This window comes from Anomaloglossus baeobatrachus, chromosome 1 (assembly GCF_048569485.1).
Source record: "Anomaloglossus baeobatrachus isolate aAnoBae1 chromosome 1, aAnoBae1.hap1, whole genome shotgun sequence".
Lineage (NCBI taxonomy): Eukaryota > Metazoa > Chordata > Amphibia > Anura > Aromobatidae > Anomaloglossus > Anomaloglossus baeobatrachus.
In genome coordinates this window covers 586939867-586960538 of record NC_134353.1, presented here as the reverse complement: position 1 = coordinate 586960538, position 20672 = coordinate 586939867, and the positions used below count along the sequence as shown (strand labels likewise).

Sequence of the window (20672 nt, the reverse complement as noted above, 5' to 3'; positions counted from 1 at the left end):
TCTTGTGAGAGCCGGCAAAGCGCTGGCACTCACCGCATAGCAACATGTCTCCTGATCAGAGCAGTCCAGAAGCATCGCTCTGATCAAGAGAAGCAATCAGACACTGCATTCATAAAATCTCCTAGGGGAACTAGTAACATAAATAAAAAATGTAAAAAAAAAAAAAAGTTTTAAATAATATGAAAAAAAATAAAAGTTCAAATCACTCCACTTTTGCCTCATTGAAAATAAAAAAAATAAAAAATAAATTGCCATATTTGGTATCGCCGAGTTCAGAAATGCCCGATCTACTAAAATATAAAATCAATTAATGTGATCGGTACACGACATAGAGAGAAAAAAATTCCAAATGCCAAACTTAAGTTTTTTTTGGTTGCCACAACATTGCAGACGATGAAAACAGCACATCTATGCAAAAATGATATAATTAAAAACACAAGCTCAAGGCGCAAAATATAAGCCATCATTGAGTCCCAGATCCCAAAAAATGAAAAAACTACGGGTCTGGAAAAATGGCGACAAAAGCGCTATTCTTTTTTTGGACAAACGTATGATTTTTTTTCCATCACTTAGATAAAAGTAAAACTATACATGTTTGGTATCTACGAACTCGTACCGATGTGTGGCATCATACTGATGCATCATTTTTACCATATTGTGAACATGGTAAATTAAAAAAAAAACATTGTGGAATTTCCCTTTTCTTTTCACAATTTCTCCCCATTTGGATTTTTTTTCCCGTTTTCCACTACACTATATGGTGAAATAAATGCGGTCATTCAAAAGTACAACTATCCCCTCATAAAAATAAGCCCTCATATGGCAATATTGATGGAAAAATAAAAAACGTTAAGGCTCTCAGAAGAAGGGAAGGAAATAACGAAAATAAAAAATGAAAAATTGCTGGGGGTTAAAGGGTTGATTTCCCAAATCTATCAGATTGTGAGAGCATTCCTATGTACAGCCCTCTTCAGGTCATCCCACAAATTTTCAATTAGATTCAGGTCTGGGCTCTTCCAAAACTTAAATCTTCTTGTGGCGAAGCCATTCTTTTCTCCTTTTGGAGGTATGCTTAAGAGTTGTTGTCCAACTAAAAGGTGAAATTCCTTCTTATCTTAAAGTCTAGCCATAGTTTTAATTTTAATATACTATATTTTTGTTTTAAAAGACGCACTGAATTATAAGATGCACCCCAAATGTAGAGGTAAAAAAAAAAGAGGGTCCGTCTTATACTCTGGTGGTCCTTACCGAGTAGGGGGGCGGCAGCGGTGGTGGAGCAGGGTCACAGGAAGCAGGGGCGGTGCTGGAATAGGGCGATGATGCAGGCCTGCGGTGGGGGCTGTGCTGGCTGCGGGCACCGTGCTGGTTGTGTGGAGCAGAGCGGTGTGGTGGGTGTCAGAGATGCTCTGCCAGCAGTGCGAGCTTCAAAGAAATGGCATCCGGAGTCGGCGCATGCCCAGATTGAGCTCTGAGAGCTCCACCTGCTTACACGCAAACTCCAGGCGCCATTATTTTCAGCCTGCACCACCGACAGATCATCTCACCCACTGCACTGCCCTTCACCACACAGCCCCCGCTGCAGCCAGCACTGCAGCCAGCACAGCCCCCACCGCAGCCAGCGCAGCCCCCACCACAGCTAGCACAGCACTCATTCTTCACCTCCCGGTAAGCTACATTTGCATTATAAGATGCACCCCTCATTTCCCTCCCAAATTTTTGGAAGGAAAAGTGCGTCTTATAATCCAAAAAAATATGGTAAATCAATAGTGCACCTGAAAATAAGCAACTGTGTAATATTTCTTATCAGACAAATCTGCTTCTTTCTCTGAAAGAATTGATCAGTCATTATCAAAATTCTCAGTTCTGAGGTAAAATCTGTATCAGTGAAGACTTTCCCATTACTGAGAGAGGAGATGGAGGTTGTTAATAATGAGATTCTATGTAGACCAGAGGAGGAAGGATCTAGATGCAGAGGAAGAAACTAAAGGTAGAGCTTCACCCCTCCTCCTCCCTCTTCTGTCTACATAGAATCTCATCGTTAACAGCTACCATCTCCTATCTCAGTAATGGGAAAGTCTTTATTGAATACAGATTTTACTTCAGAATTGAGAATTACTGATTAATTCTTACAGAGAAAGAAGCAAATTTTTCTGATAAGATATGTTACAAAGTTGCTTATTTTCATGTGTACAATTGATTTATCAAATAAAAATTAAAATGACGCTTACACTTTAAGCTTTTTAGCAGAGGCTGAAGGTTTTGTTGAAAAATTGATGGATTTTTGAGTTGTTCATCATTTCCTCCACCTTAACTAAAGCTCTATTTATAGCTACTGAGAAGCAGCCCCAAAACACAATGCTGCCTCCATCATGTTTCACTGTGGGTATGGCGTTCTTTTAGTGATGTGCAGTGTTGGCTTTGTGCCAAACATACTTTTTGGATTTATGGCCATAACATTCAACTTTGGCCTCATCAGATCACAACACATTTTTCCCACATGGTTTGTAGGTTTTGACAAAACATAGCTGATTATTTTCTTTATCAGAAAAGACTTATGGCTTGCCACCCTACTTAACAGGCCAGATGTATGAAGAATATGGGAGATTGTTATCACATGCAATACACAACCAATACTTGCCAGAAATAATTGCAGCTTCTTTAATTTTGCTGTAGCACTCTTGGCAGTCTCCTGGACTAATTTTCTTCTTATCTGTTCATCAATTTTTAAGGAAAGTCCAATTCTAGGTAATGTCACTGTTGTGCCAAATTTAAGCTACTTTTAGATGACTGTCTTCACAGTGCTCCATGGTATATCTACCATCTTTTCAGTTAGCCAGTAAGAGGTATCAACCACTGAGGACTTCAGTTCTTTTAAATAATTTTTCATGGTATATCTAAACGTTTGCAAATGTCAATTTGTACTTGTTTAACTGACTAATAACATTCAAATATGAGATCCCTTTGCTGTGTTGTAACCTGTTTAACCCCTTCACGACCATGGATGGAAAGATCCGTCCTTGTGCCCTGGGCCTTAATGACCAAGGACGGATCTTTCCGTCATGGAGGAATCGCGGCACCGGAGCCTCCGGTGACTGCAATATGTTAACATAAACCGCAGATTCGGGGAGGAGGGGACCTGTTCCTGACCTCAGGAGGGGTGGTGCCTCCTCCCCGGACCTACGGAGGCTGTGATTGGCTGACGAACGCCGCTCAACCAATCACAGCTACTGTAATGTTCCAGCCATTTAAAATGACTGAAACATTGAAATCCAGCCCTGGCCAGTGCAGCTGTAGCACTGGCCATTGGCTGGAGGTGGGTGACCTCACTGGATCACCCTCCCCCAGCTCCAGTAGCTCTGATTGGAGAGATCGGCCTTGTGACCGATTTCTCCAATCACAGTGGACCTGTTGCCGGTGACCGCCCCCATCAGCTTCACTTGTCGTCCCTGCAGCACGCCAGCACAGTGAGTGTACACAGTGCAATGGCAGGGCGACAAGCTCCGGTCCCATGCTGTTATGAGACCGGAGCATGGGAACCGGAAGTTGCTGCGCTGCCATTGCACTGTATGAAACCGGCGAAAAGCCTCCCGATCCGCCGCCGCCGCTGCCCTCCGCGATCTGCCACCTGTCTCCCCGATCTCCTGCTCGCACCCCCCACCCCTCGTATCTGCTGCCCGCACCCTCACCCCCACACCTCCCGATCCGCTGCCACCGTCGCCCTCCATCTTCCACAGTGCCACCGCTCCCCCCGATCTGCTGCCCGGCCCCTCACCCCTCGTGATCGGTGCCCGCCCCCTCACCTCCGTGATGTGCTGCGCGATCCCTGTCCTTCTCCATCTGTCATAGTGCCACCGCTCCCTCCGATCTGCTGCCCGGCCACTCCCCCTCATGATCGGTGCCCGCCCCCTCCCCTCCGTGATGTGCTGCTCGCCCCCTCCCCTCCATGATGTGCTGCTCACCCCCTCCCCTCCATGATGTGCTGCTCGCCCCCTCCCCTACGTCATGTGCTGCACGCTCCCCCCACCTGTCACCCCCGTGGTCAGCTACCCGCCCCTTCCCCTGTCACCCCCGTGATGTGTGCTCCCTCCCCTGTCACCCCCGTGATGTGCGCTCCCTCACCTGTCACCCCCGTGATGTGCGCTCCCTCCCCTGTCACCCCCGTGATGTGTGCTCCCTCACCTGTCACCCCCGTGATGTGTGCTCCCTCACCTGTCACCGCCGTGATGTGTGCTCCCTCCCCTGTCACCGCCGTGATGTGTGCTCCCTCCCCTGTCACCCCCGTGATGTGTGCTCCCACACCTGTCACCGCCGTGATGTGTGCTCCCTCCCCTGTCACCCCCGTGATCTGTGCTCCCTCACCTGTCACCCCCGTGATGTGCGCTCCCTCCCCTGTCACCCCCGTAATGTGCGCTCCCTCCCCTGTCACCCCCGTGATCTGTGCTCCCTCACCTGTCACCGCCGTGATGTGTGCTCCCACACCTGTCACCCCCGTGATGTGTGCTCCCTCACCTGTCACCCCCGTGATCTGTGCTCCCTCACCTGCCACCACCGTGATCTGTGCTCCCTCACCTGTCACCCCATGATGTGTGCTCCCTCACCTGTCACCCCCGTGATCTGTGCTCCCTCACCTGTCACCCCATGATGTGTGCTCCCTCACCTGTCACCCCCGTGATCTGTGCTCCCTCACCTGTCACCGCCGTGATCTGTGCTCCCTCACCTGTCACCCCCATGATCTGTGCTCCCTCACCTGTCACCCCCGTGATCTGTGCTCCCTCACCTGTCACCCCCGTGATCTGTGCTCCCTCACCTATCACCCCCGTGATCTCCTGTCCGCTCTCCCTCCACCTCTCACCCCCGTAATCTGCGCTCTGCTCACCTGTGTCCCCCGTGATCTGCGCTCCGCTCCCTCTCCCACCTCTCACCCTCCCCGATCTGCTGCCACCTTCATCTCCTGTGATCCTGCTGCCTAGATCCATCCTGTAGGGTAACTATCCCCAATCTCACCTCCCACTCCCCTTCCCCCCATCCTCTGCCGCTCCTGCATCCACTGCGCTCTCTCCCATCTGCCCCCACCCTATCCCAGCCGCCGCCGTCTCACATTCACAGATGCTCCCTTTATATGCCGCTGCCTCACCATCTGCCGCCGCCCAATCTGCCACCGCCCAATCTGCCGCTGTTCTGATCCATCCTGTAAGTATTGTTCGTGGCTCTTTTCTAACTATCCCCAATCGCATCTCCCACTCCCTCTCCCCCCCTCCTCCCCCACCTGCCTGCCGCCAAGTGCTGATCAGCTACATGATTGGCTGATCAGGTACGTAATTGTTGCTCTAGTTTTTGCTTTTTTTGTGCACCCCAAATAAAAAAACAAAACAAAACTTGAACAATTAGGTACCTGATCAGCAATCGTCCTGCAGTCGTACTCGACTTTGGACAGGACTTCTTTTTTCCATCCCACCTAGTCCCCCCCCCCTTTTTTGCAGAACATTTGTGCGTGCGCCCTATTTTTTTTTCTATGCCATGGGGGTCTAGTTTCCAAAATGGGGTCACATGTGGGGGAGCTCCACTGTTTTGGCACATCAGGGAGTCTCCAAACACAACATGGAATACGCTAATTATCCCAGACAATTTTGCGTTTGAAAAGTCAAATGACGCTGCTTGCATTCTGAGCCCTGCTGTGCACCCAAACATGTGATTTCCACCACATATGAGGTGTCTGTGTACTCAGGAGAAATTGCACAATACATTTTATGGTGCAATTTTTCCTGATACACTTGTGAAAAAAAAGCTACCTGGTTGAAGTAACAATTTTGTGGTAAAAAAAAAAAAATTATTTTCACGGCTCAACTCTATTAACTTTTGTGAAGCCCCCAGAGGTTCAAAGTGCTCAATAAACATCTAGATAAATTCCATGAGGGGTCTAGTTTCCAAAATGGGGTCACATGTGGGGGAGCTCCACTGTTTCGGCACCTCAGGGGGTCTCCGAACACAACATGGAATACACTAATTATCCCAGACAATTTTGCGTTTGAAACGTCAAATGACGCTCCTTGCATTCTGAGCCCTGCTGTGTGCCCAAACATTTCATTTCCACCACATATGAGATGTCTGTGTACTCAGGAGAAATTGCACAATACATTTTATGGTGCAATTTTTCCTGATAGCCTTGTGAAAAAAAAGCTACCTTGTTGAAGTAACAATTTTGTGGTAACATTTTTTTTTTTATTTGCACGGCTCAACTCTATTAACTTTTGTGAAGCCCCCAGAGGTTCAAAGTGCTCAATAAACATCTAGATAAATGCCATGAGGTGTCTAGTTTCCAAAATGGGGTCACATATGGGGGAGCTCCACTGTTTCGGCACCTCAGGGGCTCTCCAAACGCAACATGGTGCGGCTAACGATTCTAGCTAATTTTCTGTTCAAAAAGTCAAATGGCGCTCCTTCCCTTCCGAGTCCCGTCGTGCGCCCAAACAGTGTTTTTTCGCTACATATGAGGTATCTGCGTGCTCAGAAGAAATTGCCCAACAAATTTTCGGGGTTCATTTAATCCTGCTACCCTTGTGAATATGCAATATTTGAGGCTAAATTAACATTTTTGTTGCAAAAAGTAAAATGTTCAATTTTTCCTTCCACATTGCTTTAGTTACTGTGAAGCACCTGAAGGGTTAATAACCTTCTTGAATGTGGTTTTGAGTAGCCTGAGGGGTGCCGTTTTTGGAATGGTGTCACTTTTGGATGTTCTGTGTCATGTAGACTTCTCAAAATCACTTCAAATGTGATGTGGTCCCTAAAAAATGTGGCTTTGTAAATTTTGTTGTGAGTGCAGTGCGATGTTTCACACACATCCATAGACTTGTATGAGGATATGTGAGCCGAGACTCGCTGCAAAACGCAGCATGCTGCAATTCATTTCGCATGCCGCTATGGCCAAAGAACTCAATCACAGATGGACACTGCCCCATAGTTTTGCACTGGTGAGAGTGCAGCCCGATGCTTTATCGGATTGCACTCTTTGCAAAACACAAGTGGAACCGAACCCTTATAAAGGGTGTTTACAGTTATGCAACCACATTTAGTTTTGTTATTTTCCCCTTCAAAATGATTTTTTCAGGTTTTTGTATAGATTATAGGCGACATTAACGGTTCACTCACATCTGCGTATAAAAAAATCACTCTTCTTTTCAACCAGAAATGTGGGGCGAGTGAAATCAGTTTGGTATTCCATATCTCATGTGAGTGACATGTGAGTGTGCAAATTTTTTCTCACCGGGTATCCATTTGTCATCCATATGCAATGTAATTTGTACCGCCTCAGCTATTATTCTACAGTCATTTACAAGACCATTTACAGTGTTCTATCCTACAGAATGGTAATGTATCCATAAAAAACGGCCGGCATACGGATGGTTCATGTGCTGTCCGTTTTTTTTCTTGCACCCTTTGGCTTGCATTGGCATATCTCAGCCATTTCATTTTAGAAAAAAAATGTCCAGACCAGATTGGTAAGTTCAAGAGATGGATACATGGATTAATTGACAGATCATTATGTAGACTGATAGGTAGGTAGATAAAGAATAGAAAAATGTATAAATAGGTGATATGTGGTGATAGATAGATAGATAGATAGATAGATAGATAGATAGATAGATAGATAGATAGATAGATAGATAGATATAGTGCCTACAAGTAGTATTCAACCCCCTGCAGATTTAGCAGGTTTACACATTCGGAATTAACTTGGCATTGTGACATTTGGACTGTAGATCAGCCTGGAAGTGTGAAATGCACTGCAGCAAAAAAGAATGTTATTTTTTTTTTATTTTTTTTTTAAATTGAGAAAAGTTTATTCAGAGGGTCATTTATTATTCAACCCCTCAAACCACCAGAATTCTGTTTGGTTCCTCTAAAGTATTAAGAAGTATTTCAGGCACAAAGAACAATGAGCTTCACATGTTTGGATTAATTATCTCTTTTTCCAGCCTTTTCTGACTAATTAAGACCCTCCCCAAACTTGTGAACAGCACTCATACATGGTCAACATGGGAAAGACAAAAAAGCATTCCAAGGCCATCAGAGATAAGATCGTGGAGGGTCACAAGGCTGGCAAGGGGTACAAAACCCTTTCCAAGGAGTTGGGCCTACCTGTCTCCACTGTTGGTAGCATCATCCGGAAGTGGAAGGCTTATGGAACTACTGTTAGCCTTCCACGGCCTGGACAGCCTTTGAAAGTTTCCTCCCGTGCCGAGGCCAGGCTTGTCCGAAGAGTCAAGGCTAACCCAAGGACAACAAGGAAGGAGCTCCGGGAAGATCTCATGGCAGTGGGGACATTGGTTTCAGTCAATACCATAAGTAACGTACTCCACCGCAATGGTCTCCATTCCAGACGAGCCCGTAAGGTACCTTTACTTTCAAAGCGTCATGTCAAGGCTCGTCGACAGTTTGCTCATGATCACTTGGAGAACTCTGAGACAGACTGGTTCAAGGTTCTCTGGTCTGATGAGACCAAGATCGAGATCTTTGGTGCCAACCACACACGTGACGTTTGGAGACTGGATGGCACTGCATACGACCCCAAGAATACCATCCCTACAGTCAAGCATGGTGGTGGCAGCATCATGCTGTGGGGCTGTTTCTCAGCCAAGGGGCCTGGCCATCTGGTCCGCATCCATGGGAAGATGGATAGCACGGCCTACCTGGAGATTTTGGCCAAGAACCTCCGCACCTCCATCAAGGATCTTAAGATGGGTCGTCATTTCATCTTCCAACAAGACAACGACCCAAAGCACACAGCCAAGAAAACCAAGGCCTGGTTCAAGAGGGAAAAAATCAAGGTGTTGCAGTGGCCTAGTCAGTCTCCTGACCTTAACCCAATTGAAAACTTGTGGAAGGAGCTCAAGATTAAAGTCCACATGAGACATCCAAAGGACCTAGATAACTTGGAGAAGATCTGCATGGAGGAGTGGGCCAAAATAACTCCAGAGACCTGTGCCGGCCTGATCAGGTCTTATAAAAGACGATTATTAGCTGTAATTGCAAACAAGGGTTATTCCACAAAATATTAAACCTAGGGGTTGAATAATAATTGACCCACACTTTTATGTGGAAAATTTATTAAAATTTAACTGAGCAACATAACTTGTTGGTTTGTAAGATTTATGCATCTGTTAATAAATCCTGCTCTTGTTTGAAGTTTGCAGGCTCTAACTTATTTGCATCTTATCAAACCTGCTAAATCTGCAGGGGGTTGAATACTACTTGTAGGCACTGTAGATAGATACATAGATAGATTCATTTGTATGGATAGATAGATAGATGGATAGATAGATAATAGGTGAATGGATTAATTAGGATAGATAGAAACATGATATATAGAGAGATACATGATAGATAGATAGATAGATAGATAGATAGATAGATAGATAGATAGATAGATAAATAGATAGATCAATAATAGATAGGTGAATTAATTAATTGCATAGATAGATAATAGATATATTAATTTGTATAGATAGATAGATAAAATGTGGATGGATAGTAAATTGATAGATATGTGATAGATAGATAGATAGATAGATAATAGTTTAATTTGGATAGATAGAGAGATAGATAGATAGATAGATAGATAAATATATAATAGATGGATAGATAGATAGATAGATAGATAGATAGAAAGATGGATAGATGGATAGATAGCTAGAAAGATAAATAGATAGATAGATACTAGATAGATAGAGGATAGATAGATAGATAGATAGATAATAGATAGATAGATAATAGATAGATAACATGTGGATGAATGGTAGACTGATAGATATATGATAGATAGATAATAGATGGATAGTTTCATTTGTATAGATAGATAATGTGGATGGATGATAGATATATATTAGATAGATAATAGTTTAATTTGTATAGATAAATAGATAGATTAATTTGTATAGATACATAGATAGATAGATGATAGACAGAATGTGGATGGATGATAGATAGATAGAGAGATAGATAGATAAATACATAATAGATGGATAGATAGATAGATAGATAGAAAGATGGATAGATAGATAATAGATAGATAGATAGATAGATAGATAGATAATAGATAGATAGATGATAGATAGATAATAGATAGATAGATAATAGATAGATAACATGTGGATGAATGGTAGACTGATAGATATATGATAGATAGATAATAGATGGATAGTTTCATTTGTATAGATCGATAATGTGGATGGATGATAGATATATATTAGATAGATAATAGTTTAATTTGTATAGATAAATAGATAGATTAATTTGTATAGATACATAGATAGATAGATGATAGACAGAATGTGGATGGATGATAGATAGAGAGATAGATAGATAAATACATAATAGATGGATAGATAGATAGATAGATAGATAGATAGAAAGATGGATAGATAGATAGATAATAGATAGATAGATAATAGATAGATAGATAGATAATAGATAGATAACATGTGGATGAATGGTAGACTGATATATGATAGATAGATAATAGATGGATAGTTTAATTTGTATAGATAGATAATGTAGATGGATGATAGATATATATTAGATAGATAATAGTTTAATATGTATAGATAAATAGATAGATTAATTTGTATAGATAGATAGATAGATAGATGATAGAATGTGGATGGATAATAGATAGATAGATAGGACACAGTCTATTCCCTGCCTCTACTTTGGGTTATATTGCCCTTATTTGTGCAGATAAATATTTTCTCCAGGATTTCATTCACATAATGAGATGCGGCACATAACCCAGTTCTAAACTAAATGGATCTTATCCACTTCACACTGTGAAACAAGTAGAAATATGAAAACAAATAAAGCGCCAGCCAGAGAGTGGGAAAGAGGCAGAATAAATGCATGTGTGTGGAGTGAATGAAACAGCATGTGTAACTGGCAGCAGTGAGGAGAGGAGGAGGTGAAGGAGAGACAGGGCTGAGAGGTAGATTCCTATTTCTATGGAGGCTACCCCTTTTCCTTAAACAGGCAACCCTCCCCTGAGCAGCAGGCTGATTGCTTCCATTCAGCCACATTTGGTATGCATGAGCACTGCTGCTTCAAGACAGGAGGTTGATTTTTTTTTTTTTTTAAGGAGGATCAGGAGCTAAAAGAAAATCCACTTTTCCAGCCTTCCAAGTTCCCGGGAGCATCAGCTGTGCGGAATTGCTACAAAGCTGGTGTGGACATGTTGATGAGCATGGAATGTCAGATTTGCAAGGGCTCTTTTGTTCTTTAGATATCTCTCCAGGTTTAATGTGCAATTTCCCAGTGGAATATTATAAAGGGTCATGAGTCAAATTGATGCTCCCCGGCCCCTAAACTGGACCATTCGGAAGCTTTGCCATGCTGCCTTTCTCCCTTCTGTCAGACTTCTAAAGGTATGGAAGCCAAATGATGGCATGTCATTGGGAAGAATTAATGTTTTACCACTCTGCCTAGTGTTAACTTTGTGAATCTACATAATAGGGAGCTGTGTGGGGGGCATGTAGCAGGTGATTTGTTGTTGTGCCAGTTAGGGTTAAAACTGGCGTAAAAGAACAATGATTTTGTGTTCCAATCCGATAGACCCTGCTACATTGTATTTCCATGTTCAAGGCTGCGGCTAAATGTCTTGCAAACCCTAAGTATGTTCTGTATTGCCTGGGGACCAATGTCACAGAAGGATAGTTCCAGGTCGCACTGAACAAAAGACTGTCACACTTGATACAATGCTTATTTCCTAGTTTACTCCAAGCCTTAGATGTGAATGCTTTTATTCTAGCATTGTAACCATTGAGTCATTAGAAGAAAAGCTGAAATCTCACTTTATCACCCAGAGATGACACAATAAAAAGTCATTTCTGATAATTTCCATTCTTCTCTAACCTCTTTGCAGGCATTAATCCTGTGATGTAATGCATCTTACTGTCAAGTCACTTCCATCTCAAATAAATACTGTACTGCTCACCGCAAACTTGCATGTCATTAAATATTTACCTCTACTGGAAAATGGAAATCTTCTATCAAATGTGCTCTGTGTACTGTGGTCTCCATTCTGTAGAAATGGAGAGAAAAACAAAAATAAGTAAGAAATGTAAAAGTTGGGAATATCAGGTGCAGCATATCACTATGGGAATTCGAAAAATGGATTCGCTTCTTACTGTATATTATGTCATCGCAGCATCTGCCCAATATCAGACATTTCTGGTTGATCTCTTTAACACAGCCAGTAGTTTACACTGTATACTAATGGTCATTCTAGGGGTATAGGAATGTGGAGGGCTTGAATTAAGGGCCAGTGTGTCTGTGCGGTGCTTCTGATAAGTCTCAGATCTCCAGAACTGCAGCCAGACAAACGAATGTGTGCCGGGGTCTCTGACAGATGTCAGCGCAGTAATGACAAGAGGCTATTCCAGGGGACGCGTGATCACACAGAGCAATTAGGACTGGGGGCAACAATGACGTAGAGGCTTATGTACAATAGTAATGAAACTCATACTGGATCTTAAAAAAAGCCTTATCTGCTAATATAGGAAAAGAATTTGGCAAAACCTGGAATTGAATAGATTTTTTAGACTATCTGATGCAGTATTGTTCATTTTGTTGTTTAGTTTTTATATTTTCCAATGACCTTTGCAGAAAATATAATAGTGTGTGCTCCCGCTATCGAAAAACCATCTCTGGACCTTCCAACATCTGGCATACAGAATAAGACAGCTGTCAAAATCTATGGATGCAGCGTATCTGGGCATGCGGCTGCATTATAGAAAAGACCTTCACATGCCATGATACCATTGCACATAGGTCTGGGATTGGTTTTCACCATCAGTGGTTTAGTTGTTCTTATATATCATAACCCCTTGAGAATGGGCAGAACAACATGCTGCCAGCTGGCAGTAAAATTTACCTTGTCAATTACTGATGGACGGGAGCACACGATACACTTGATAAGTCTCTTATATACGATATATATCAAAATGCATGCTAGAGTATACAGAATGGAAGTACATAGTCTGCAGATGGTCTATGGTACCCATATAGACTCCTTGTTGATTCTTCTTCTTTGTGTATATGCTTGGCTGCTCAATGACATCTCTTTACCAGTAGGGAGTAAATCCTCAAAAAGTGCAAAATGTAATGAAAATATTATTCTCCATTCCTACATGGTATGGCACCTCTATTTTTTGCTTTACTTTATCATTGACACTACATATTTATATGGAAAACAAGTGGTATAAATCAGACTATCAGCTTTCCTTGCCATAAATGTTGCTTACTTATAAGAATGTTGTGGGATATTTTCTTCGAACTTTGCATTGTGCTGCTCAAATGTTGTTCATCCTGGAAATGTTTGAATTCATTTATCCACAAGTGTTAAGGGCCCACTACACGCATCGATTTATCGGGAGATATGTCGTGGGGGTCACAGATTCCGTGACACACATCCAGCATCGTTTGCGACGTCGTTGCGTGTCATACCTACGAGCGACTCTGAACAATCGCAAATAGGATGAAAATCGTGGATCGTTGACACGTCGTTCATTTTTTAAAAAAATGTTCGTTTTGGGGAAGCAGCCGATATTGTCTTGTGTTGTCTTGCATTGCGGCCTTTATTGTCACCATTCCACATCTCGGACCCTCATGGTTCTCTATAAACACTTGTTTGGAAAAGTGAAATGGAAAAAAAAAAGATATCATAAAATTTCACATTTATTCCATAATTAAAATAGTGCGAAAATGTTAAAAAAAAATGTACGGTAAGTAAAGTAGACAATCGGTTTATGCGTTTTGATTGTCAAGAATAAGAGCTAAGCTCGAAACGCGTAGACTGATTGTCTACTCCACTTGCAACATTTTTTTTGTATCTTTTTTATACTTTTTTAATTATGGAATTCAACTTGTTTTATTATATCTCTTCTGTGGGTGCTGGAATTTTTTTTTCCATTTTGCTTTTCATCATTATCCAGAGGCGGATCTAGGGTTCTGTACACCGCACCCCTTTACCTCTATTAAAAATACTTTCCAGATACTGGTGTGCAGATAATTGTTTATCTTTTTTACACTGTTTGGATTGTGTCAGTATAGATGAACATACCCCCCAACTGGTAAAATCCAGATGTCAATTTATCCCTACAGTTCTAGCAGGGATTACAGGAACGACATAAAGCTAAGAATCTAAGGAAAGATGCTCCAGAGCCGTTATTTTATGAAGGATACAAGTATATACTAATGTTTTACACTACTTTATGTTTTTATGTTTTCGTTGCTTTCTTTGGGGCCATTACTATTACTATAGTGTGCAGGGAGGTGTGCAAAAAGCTAAGAACCACTGACCCGCAGAATAAGAAACACATTTTGTTGACGGTTTAAAGCTGCTATAAATAATGAATTGGGCACAGTGACTTAGTGTGGCTGTAAATAGCATTGTGCAAGATCCAAATCAATCTCAGTAAGATTATGGCCAAAATGTGTTCTGGCCCAGATTAGGCATTGTGATGTCCAAGGCCAGATTTGGCAGTAGGAGTAATAAGCACAGATCTATCACTCATAAGTATCCTAGTAAACAAAGCTGTCAGCCATCATAAGCACAATATAAATCCTAAATATCCCAGCTAATTGAAGCAGCATTAGGAACCCAGGGAATATGGGAATACGTGCTGTTTAGGAGAATACCATTAAAAGGAACCTGTCATCAGGACACCCAAAACTAATGATATATACTGTATCTAAAGTTGCTGTAATTCTGAATAAATCCTTAACTTGCTTGTAAAAATCCTTTATTCTGTTTTAGAGAAATTGGGATAAGACAATGTACTTCCATCTTTCCATATTCCCTGCCCGCTGCTTGCCTCCCATCGCTGAGTGACAGGTCACCCTTCTTACAGTTACTTGCCTCACTACCGAGATTTCTGGCCAGTGCCATCATTGCCTGGGGCAATAGATGAGTTGATAGTCCACCTCTCACACTGTCACCAGTAGGGATCTTACTGTGCATGCGCTGCCCAAGCCAACGACTTGCACTTGTGAGAGATTGTGCTAGGGAAAGCAAGTCACTGAGTGAAGAGGGACCTGTCAGTCAGAGAAAATAGGCAGGCATAGGGTAATAGGATAGAGGCAGGGGCATTGTATTACCCAACTGCACTTGGACTAATTTGCAAAAGATTGCAACAAAGAATTTCTCTAAAATGGTAAAATATATGGCTTTATTCAGCATTACAGCATCTATAAATACATGCCATTAGTTTGTGGTATAATATTTTGCTGACAGATATCCTTTAAATTGTGCATATTTGAAGTCAAAGCTCCTGGGCTTCAATGCAAAATCTCTACTAAGTCTTCCTACCTTTGTCCCATTGATAATAATGCCTTCCTTTTAGGCTTCTGCCACACTCACGTGAAATTCACGCACGTGCCGAGAGACACGTATTTTCCCTGCGTGTTGCGTGCAGGTAAGTACGTGTCTCTGGTACGTGCGTGACACGTGTGTTCTACGTGTGCTATCCGCGATAGCACACGTAGAATCGGTAATTATTATACTCACCTGGTCCTTCCTGATGTCCGCGCTGCTGTCCATGGTGCTGATCCTCGGTCTCCAGCCCTCCCGTCTCCCCGCTGCTGCTGCTGCCAGGCAGTGAAGTGAATATTCAATGAGAATAATGAGCGGCGGTCGGCAGCAAGAGGCAGCAGCGGCAGAGACAGGAGGGCTGGAGAAGGTGAGTTAATGTTTTGTTTTTTTTTCACTGACATGTGTGTTTTCTCCGGCGCGTGTCACACGGGACCGCATCCACACTACACCCGTGTGGTACGGGTGCGGGCCGTGTGACACCCGTGCTGCCGGAGAAAACACTGACATGTCAGCGCTTTGAAAATCGCACACACGTACAAACGCACACGGACACACGTTCCGTTTGGTTTTACGTGTGTGTGCCTGCTACCATAGGGTAGCATTGCTGAACATGTCTCCGTGCCGCCGGTACGTGTAAAAAATGCCAAACACGTACCGGAGGCACGGATGTGTGGCGCTAGCCTTACATGCAGAGGGATCTTAGGGTCCTCCAAGTACTGAGGCTTTGTGTGTCAGCTTTCAGTCACAGGTGTGTGCACGGTGCAGTCACAATCATCGCCCACTATACTGTGTGCCCCGGCTATAAGCACGCCCAAGCACTGTCTGTGATTGACAGTTTGCGGTACAGCACTGTAATGCTGTCTGCCTATAGATTAATCTTTTATTTGCAGGTACATAGCCTTTTATATGTTTCTAAGGACAGAAATACATTTTAACTTCATGTTTATTTGACAGTTTATACCTGCAGAAGTATATGATTTTTAATTTGTATACATGCTAAACTTATATGTGCAGCTCTTGCACTTGAATACTGTTCATACACAAGCTAGAAGATAACTGAAAGTCGAATTTCTTATATTTCCAAGGACAGCTGTACATTACCTAGGCCAAAAACTACTACTCCAGCAGGATACAGCTGCCCCTGTATGATGCGCAGTTGGGGTACGGCTTGGCAGCCCGCCTGATCTAATAGTATGGGCGTCGTCTAATAGGCTGTGGGCTTGTGACTGTGCATCTGCAAGTGTGAACAGCACTCTATGCAAGACATCAGTGTGCAGTTTTACCATCCAAAAATCTCCCCCTCCATGTTTTGGAAGTGTGTGTGTGATTTGCTCCTCCTGCACCTGTGATGCCTCCACCTAGTGGGGGTTTAGCTGTATCCTGCTAGAGTAGTAGTTTTTGGCCTAGGTAACGTACAGCTGCAGTTCCATCTTTGCTGTAAGTAATGATATTTATTCCTCTTTTTGGTTGCTTTTTATATTTCCAAGGACAGCAAGACATTCTCATTGGCAGTAAGTTAGACATGTTAGAAGAATAAAGTGTTATGACGTGTCCGACAAATAAAGGTCATATATAGTGTTCATTAGAAAATGTGAAAGATATTTTTTTATTCTGCCATATAATGGCATGTGAAGAGAAATGGTTATGGCTATATTTGCTTTTCTGATATATAAATTTATCTACAAGTAGTTAAGTCTTGTATGATGCACAATAGATATGTTATTATGTTGTTTAGATAGTGATAAGACCTCCATGACATCGCTTCACTAAGCTCTTGTTATCAGACTCTCCATAGGCTTTGGTCAGACATCCCTATAGTCTCTCATACAGAGAATCAGGCCAATTATGCTAATGACACCTAGATCAAACCCTTATCCGAGTGTCAGCATAGTGTGATACTATTTTCTTGAGATAACTGGAGCACTTTGTCAGAAGAAGGAGAACAAAATTTCTCCATCTTCTCCATTGTGCGAGTTCGCAGATGTTATATGAGTGCAGTCCGATGTTTTGCACGGACCCATAGACTTAATTAAAAGGGTGAGTGGCATCTGATTTGCACTGCCATTCGCAGCATGTTGGGCCTTTTTCTCATGCTGCATTGACATGAGACGAAAAGCACAAATTGGAACTGCCCCATAGTATAGCATTGGGTTGAGTGCTATCCGATTAAACATTGGATAGCACTCATCCAAATTAAACATTCGTATGACGCGCAACCTTCGGCTTCACTCCTGTAACTTCAATGAATCATCTTAGCATAGAGGCAACATCTTATTTTTAATGCACACAAATATGCATTATTCTCCTGGTAGGTCTCCTTTAATACTTAAAAGACAAACATTGGTCCTTCTTTGCAATTAGGCTAGGACCAGTCAACTATCTATTATGGGATGTCATAATTTTCCTTGGCAGCAGACAGTGGAGAAAAAGAATAGTTGGGCATGTTGGATATCAACATGCCTGATCACTTTTTCTCAGGAAAGTCATTACTAGACATTTTTAGAAACAGTTGTGCAAATGCAGTTTTAATTGGAAGCTATTTAGATGAAGGAAGGTGCTGGCCCCAGGCTGCTTGGGCACCGCACTTCTTCGCTAAGCAGCCACTGTGTGCATATGTAACTTCAGGTGGGGTGCACGACACTTACTGGTTTCTTCAGGCCAATGTCGGTCATCCCGCTGGCGGTCATTGTCATGGACAATTAGTAACACACGTGACATCAGTGCTTACTTAGCCAACGAGAAAGTTAATTTATTCTTCACACCATTATGACAGACACGGCCTTCCTTTGCTTTCTTCCTTTCAGTGTCGGGTACTACCTCTCGACCTGTCCCCCTCCACTATCTTGGATATCGTCCTTAAGCTCCAGGGTCTTCCCTTACTCTCTTCTCCTTCATCCGATTCTGGGCCCTGGTGGCTTTCTAGCCGGATGACTCTCTAAGCCCGCCAGGGTGAGCTGTAGGCTGCAGACCTCTCAAGATTACCTCAGGGTTCCCTGACTGGTCCTATCACCGAGGCCATGTCTTCTCACACTTGAACCCTATTCTAGACTGACTCCTTTCAAGACCTGTCGACCATCCTCTTTCCCGCATTTGTATTTGTCAGTTACCTTTTAACCCTATCTCTTCCATTCTGACGCTATCTAAGCCAAACCACTAGGTGGGGTCTTTAGTAACAGTCCCACTCTACTGTATCTGGAACCTGCACCGAACTAGCAGCACAACATATTATCATACTTAATTAACACACAGAGTGCATAACATAGCCGGGAGAAGGCAAGCCCACCTTCTACATAACCACTAGAACTCCAAAATCTTTAAAATCTGAAAATTCCAATTTGAGTGGAGTTAATTTTAATGCTTTGATCCCCATGTTAAACTAAAAACCAACACAAGCGGAAAATCACCACTGACCACAATTTTTGTCCATATCACAAGCAAGAGCAAAGATAATTATGACATCTCCACTAAGTGAGGATTAAAAAAAAATGCTCCCGATCAAAGATAATGGGCTTTTATGATTAGACAAAGCTGTACCGGAATATGGAGCTATCTAGTCTAGTAAAGTCAGGAAATAATATAACTCTGGCATATATATGTTATTAGTATATGTTCCTATTGTGTAAGCAGGTCATTATATAGGTAGAGCACAAAAGAATTGTATTACAAGTATGCTACATGGTCATGGCGTTTCACAGGGAAGCATTTGGATTAACCGCATGCAAATGTTTTCTTGAAGCTTGGACCCATTTATATGGAAGGAGTTATTCTAAAATGTCATTGCTATTTAATATTTACTCGAGACGCTCATTACTTGTTTGATGATATAGATGTTACGGTGACATAATGCTATGTATTATGTAACATATAGCAGCGAGTGATAATCCAGTGGTGTTTTATGGCCTGAATGTTATTATTACCAGTTGGATGACTGCTTGCTCAAAGATGCATACACAAAGCACTGAACCAACAAATCAATTAGTGTATCGCCCATCTATCATTACAGCACTACAATGACTAATCCATCCTGAGCAGTGAATAGATGGAGGAACAGTCTACACGTAAACAGGCTGAAAAGAAATCTACATTTCCCACTGTGACTTAAATGTGTTTGCTAAGCTATCATCTGAGCTTCATGTTTTACAGCCATCAAAAATGATTATCTAAAATTGTAATAATTGCAGAATATTTATTGTGGAAATGAATGACTGGGAAATCCTGGAGCCAGTATCAGCACATGCTCTGTAGTATTTGTGCCTGCAGAGATTCTACTATACAAAAAAGCTGTGCAATCAAGTAGAAATGCCTAGAAGGGTACACACTGAACTGTGGGACGCATGCTGGTGAAAGCCAAAGGGGCAATTTCTCCTGGACATTCATCATTTAGAGACCCAGCTTTTCTCCTCAAGAGCAACACTTTGCCCATGTCTTCTCAACCTGAATGTGGAAGTTCTCAAGTACAAATGGAGCTGTATTATCTCAATATAATAATGTAGATTTGTAAAAAGGACAGGACACAGACACTATTCTCTAATCATTGAAATTACTGAACATGTTAATGTAGTAAGGATTTGGAAATTGTCATATTTAAAGGGGAATTTTAGTAAATAAAGGTCATATGTAATAATGAAGAGAGCCTTTCAAGATCTCTGTTCTTCATCATTGGATAACAATTTTCATTACTAGCTTGAATGAAAACGAGTCCTGGTACGTGATGATCACAAGGTCATGACTCTACTCAACCTCAATATCTGCCATTCATATGTGCGTCCATCACACTACCAGGACAGTGTTTTCTCTCTCGTTAAAACAGGGAAAGGTTCATATTGACTGCAAGCAGAGATTGGGAAGAGCACAAGGAGTAGCTAAGACAGAAGTATCTGAAAATTGATAGTTGTTTGTGCCCAATTTGAGCCCCTATTTTAGCTTAAAGGGTATCTGTCAGCAGGTTTTTGCTACCTCATCTGACAGCAACATAATGTAATCAAGGAGATTCTGAATCCAACAGTGTATCACATAGATTACTGCATGCAGCCATTCTCATATAATCAAAGAAATGAGTTTTAAACATATAGCTGAGCTGGGAAATCTGTCCACAAACATGAGGCTATCAAAAAGGATTGTGCATAGTCTGTGAGGTGTCAATCACAGCAGAGGGCATGCTGGACTGCCCTGCTCCTGCAGTTCTAGTCCTGCAATGTTAGGGTAAGTTCACACAGTGCGTTTTTGCGCGTTTTTGCGCATTTTTCGGGTGCGTTTTTGCTCAGAAAACTGCATGACTTTGCTTCCCCAGCAAAGTCTATGAGTTTTCATT

At 42.3% G+C, this 20672-nt stretch overlaps 1 protein-coding gene across 2 annotated transcripts in view; it reads left to right on the top strand.

Annotated features, from left to right (window-relative positions):
• Window positions 1-11051: 11051 nt before the first annotated feature.
• Window positions 11052-20672, top strand: part of TRPM3 (transient receptor potential cation channel subfamily M member 3) — a 714819-nt gene continuing 705198 nt past the window's right edge. For both annotated transcript variants that reach the window (XM_075317925.1, XM_075317917.1), the window contains exon 1: window positions 11052-11414. In XM_075317925.1, the coding sequence (XP_075174040.1) occupies window positions 11325-11414 (90 nt within the window). In that variant the 5' untranslated portion in view covers window positions 11052-11324. The remainder of the gene's footprint in view (window positions 11415-20672) is intronic.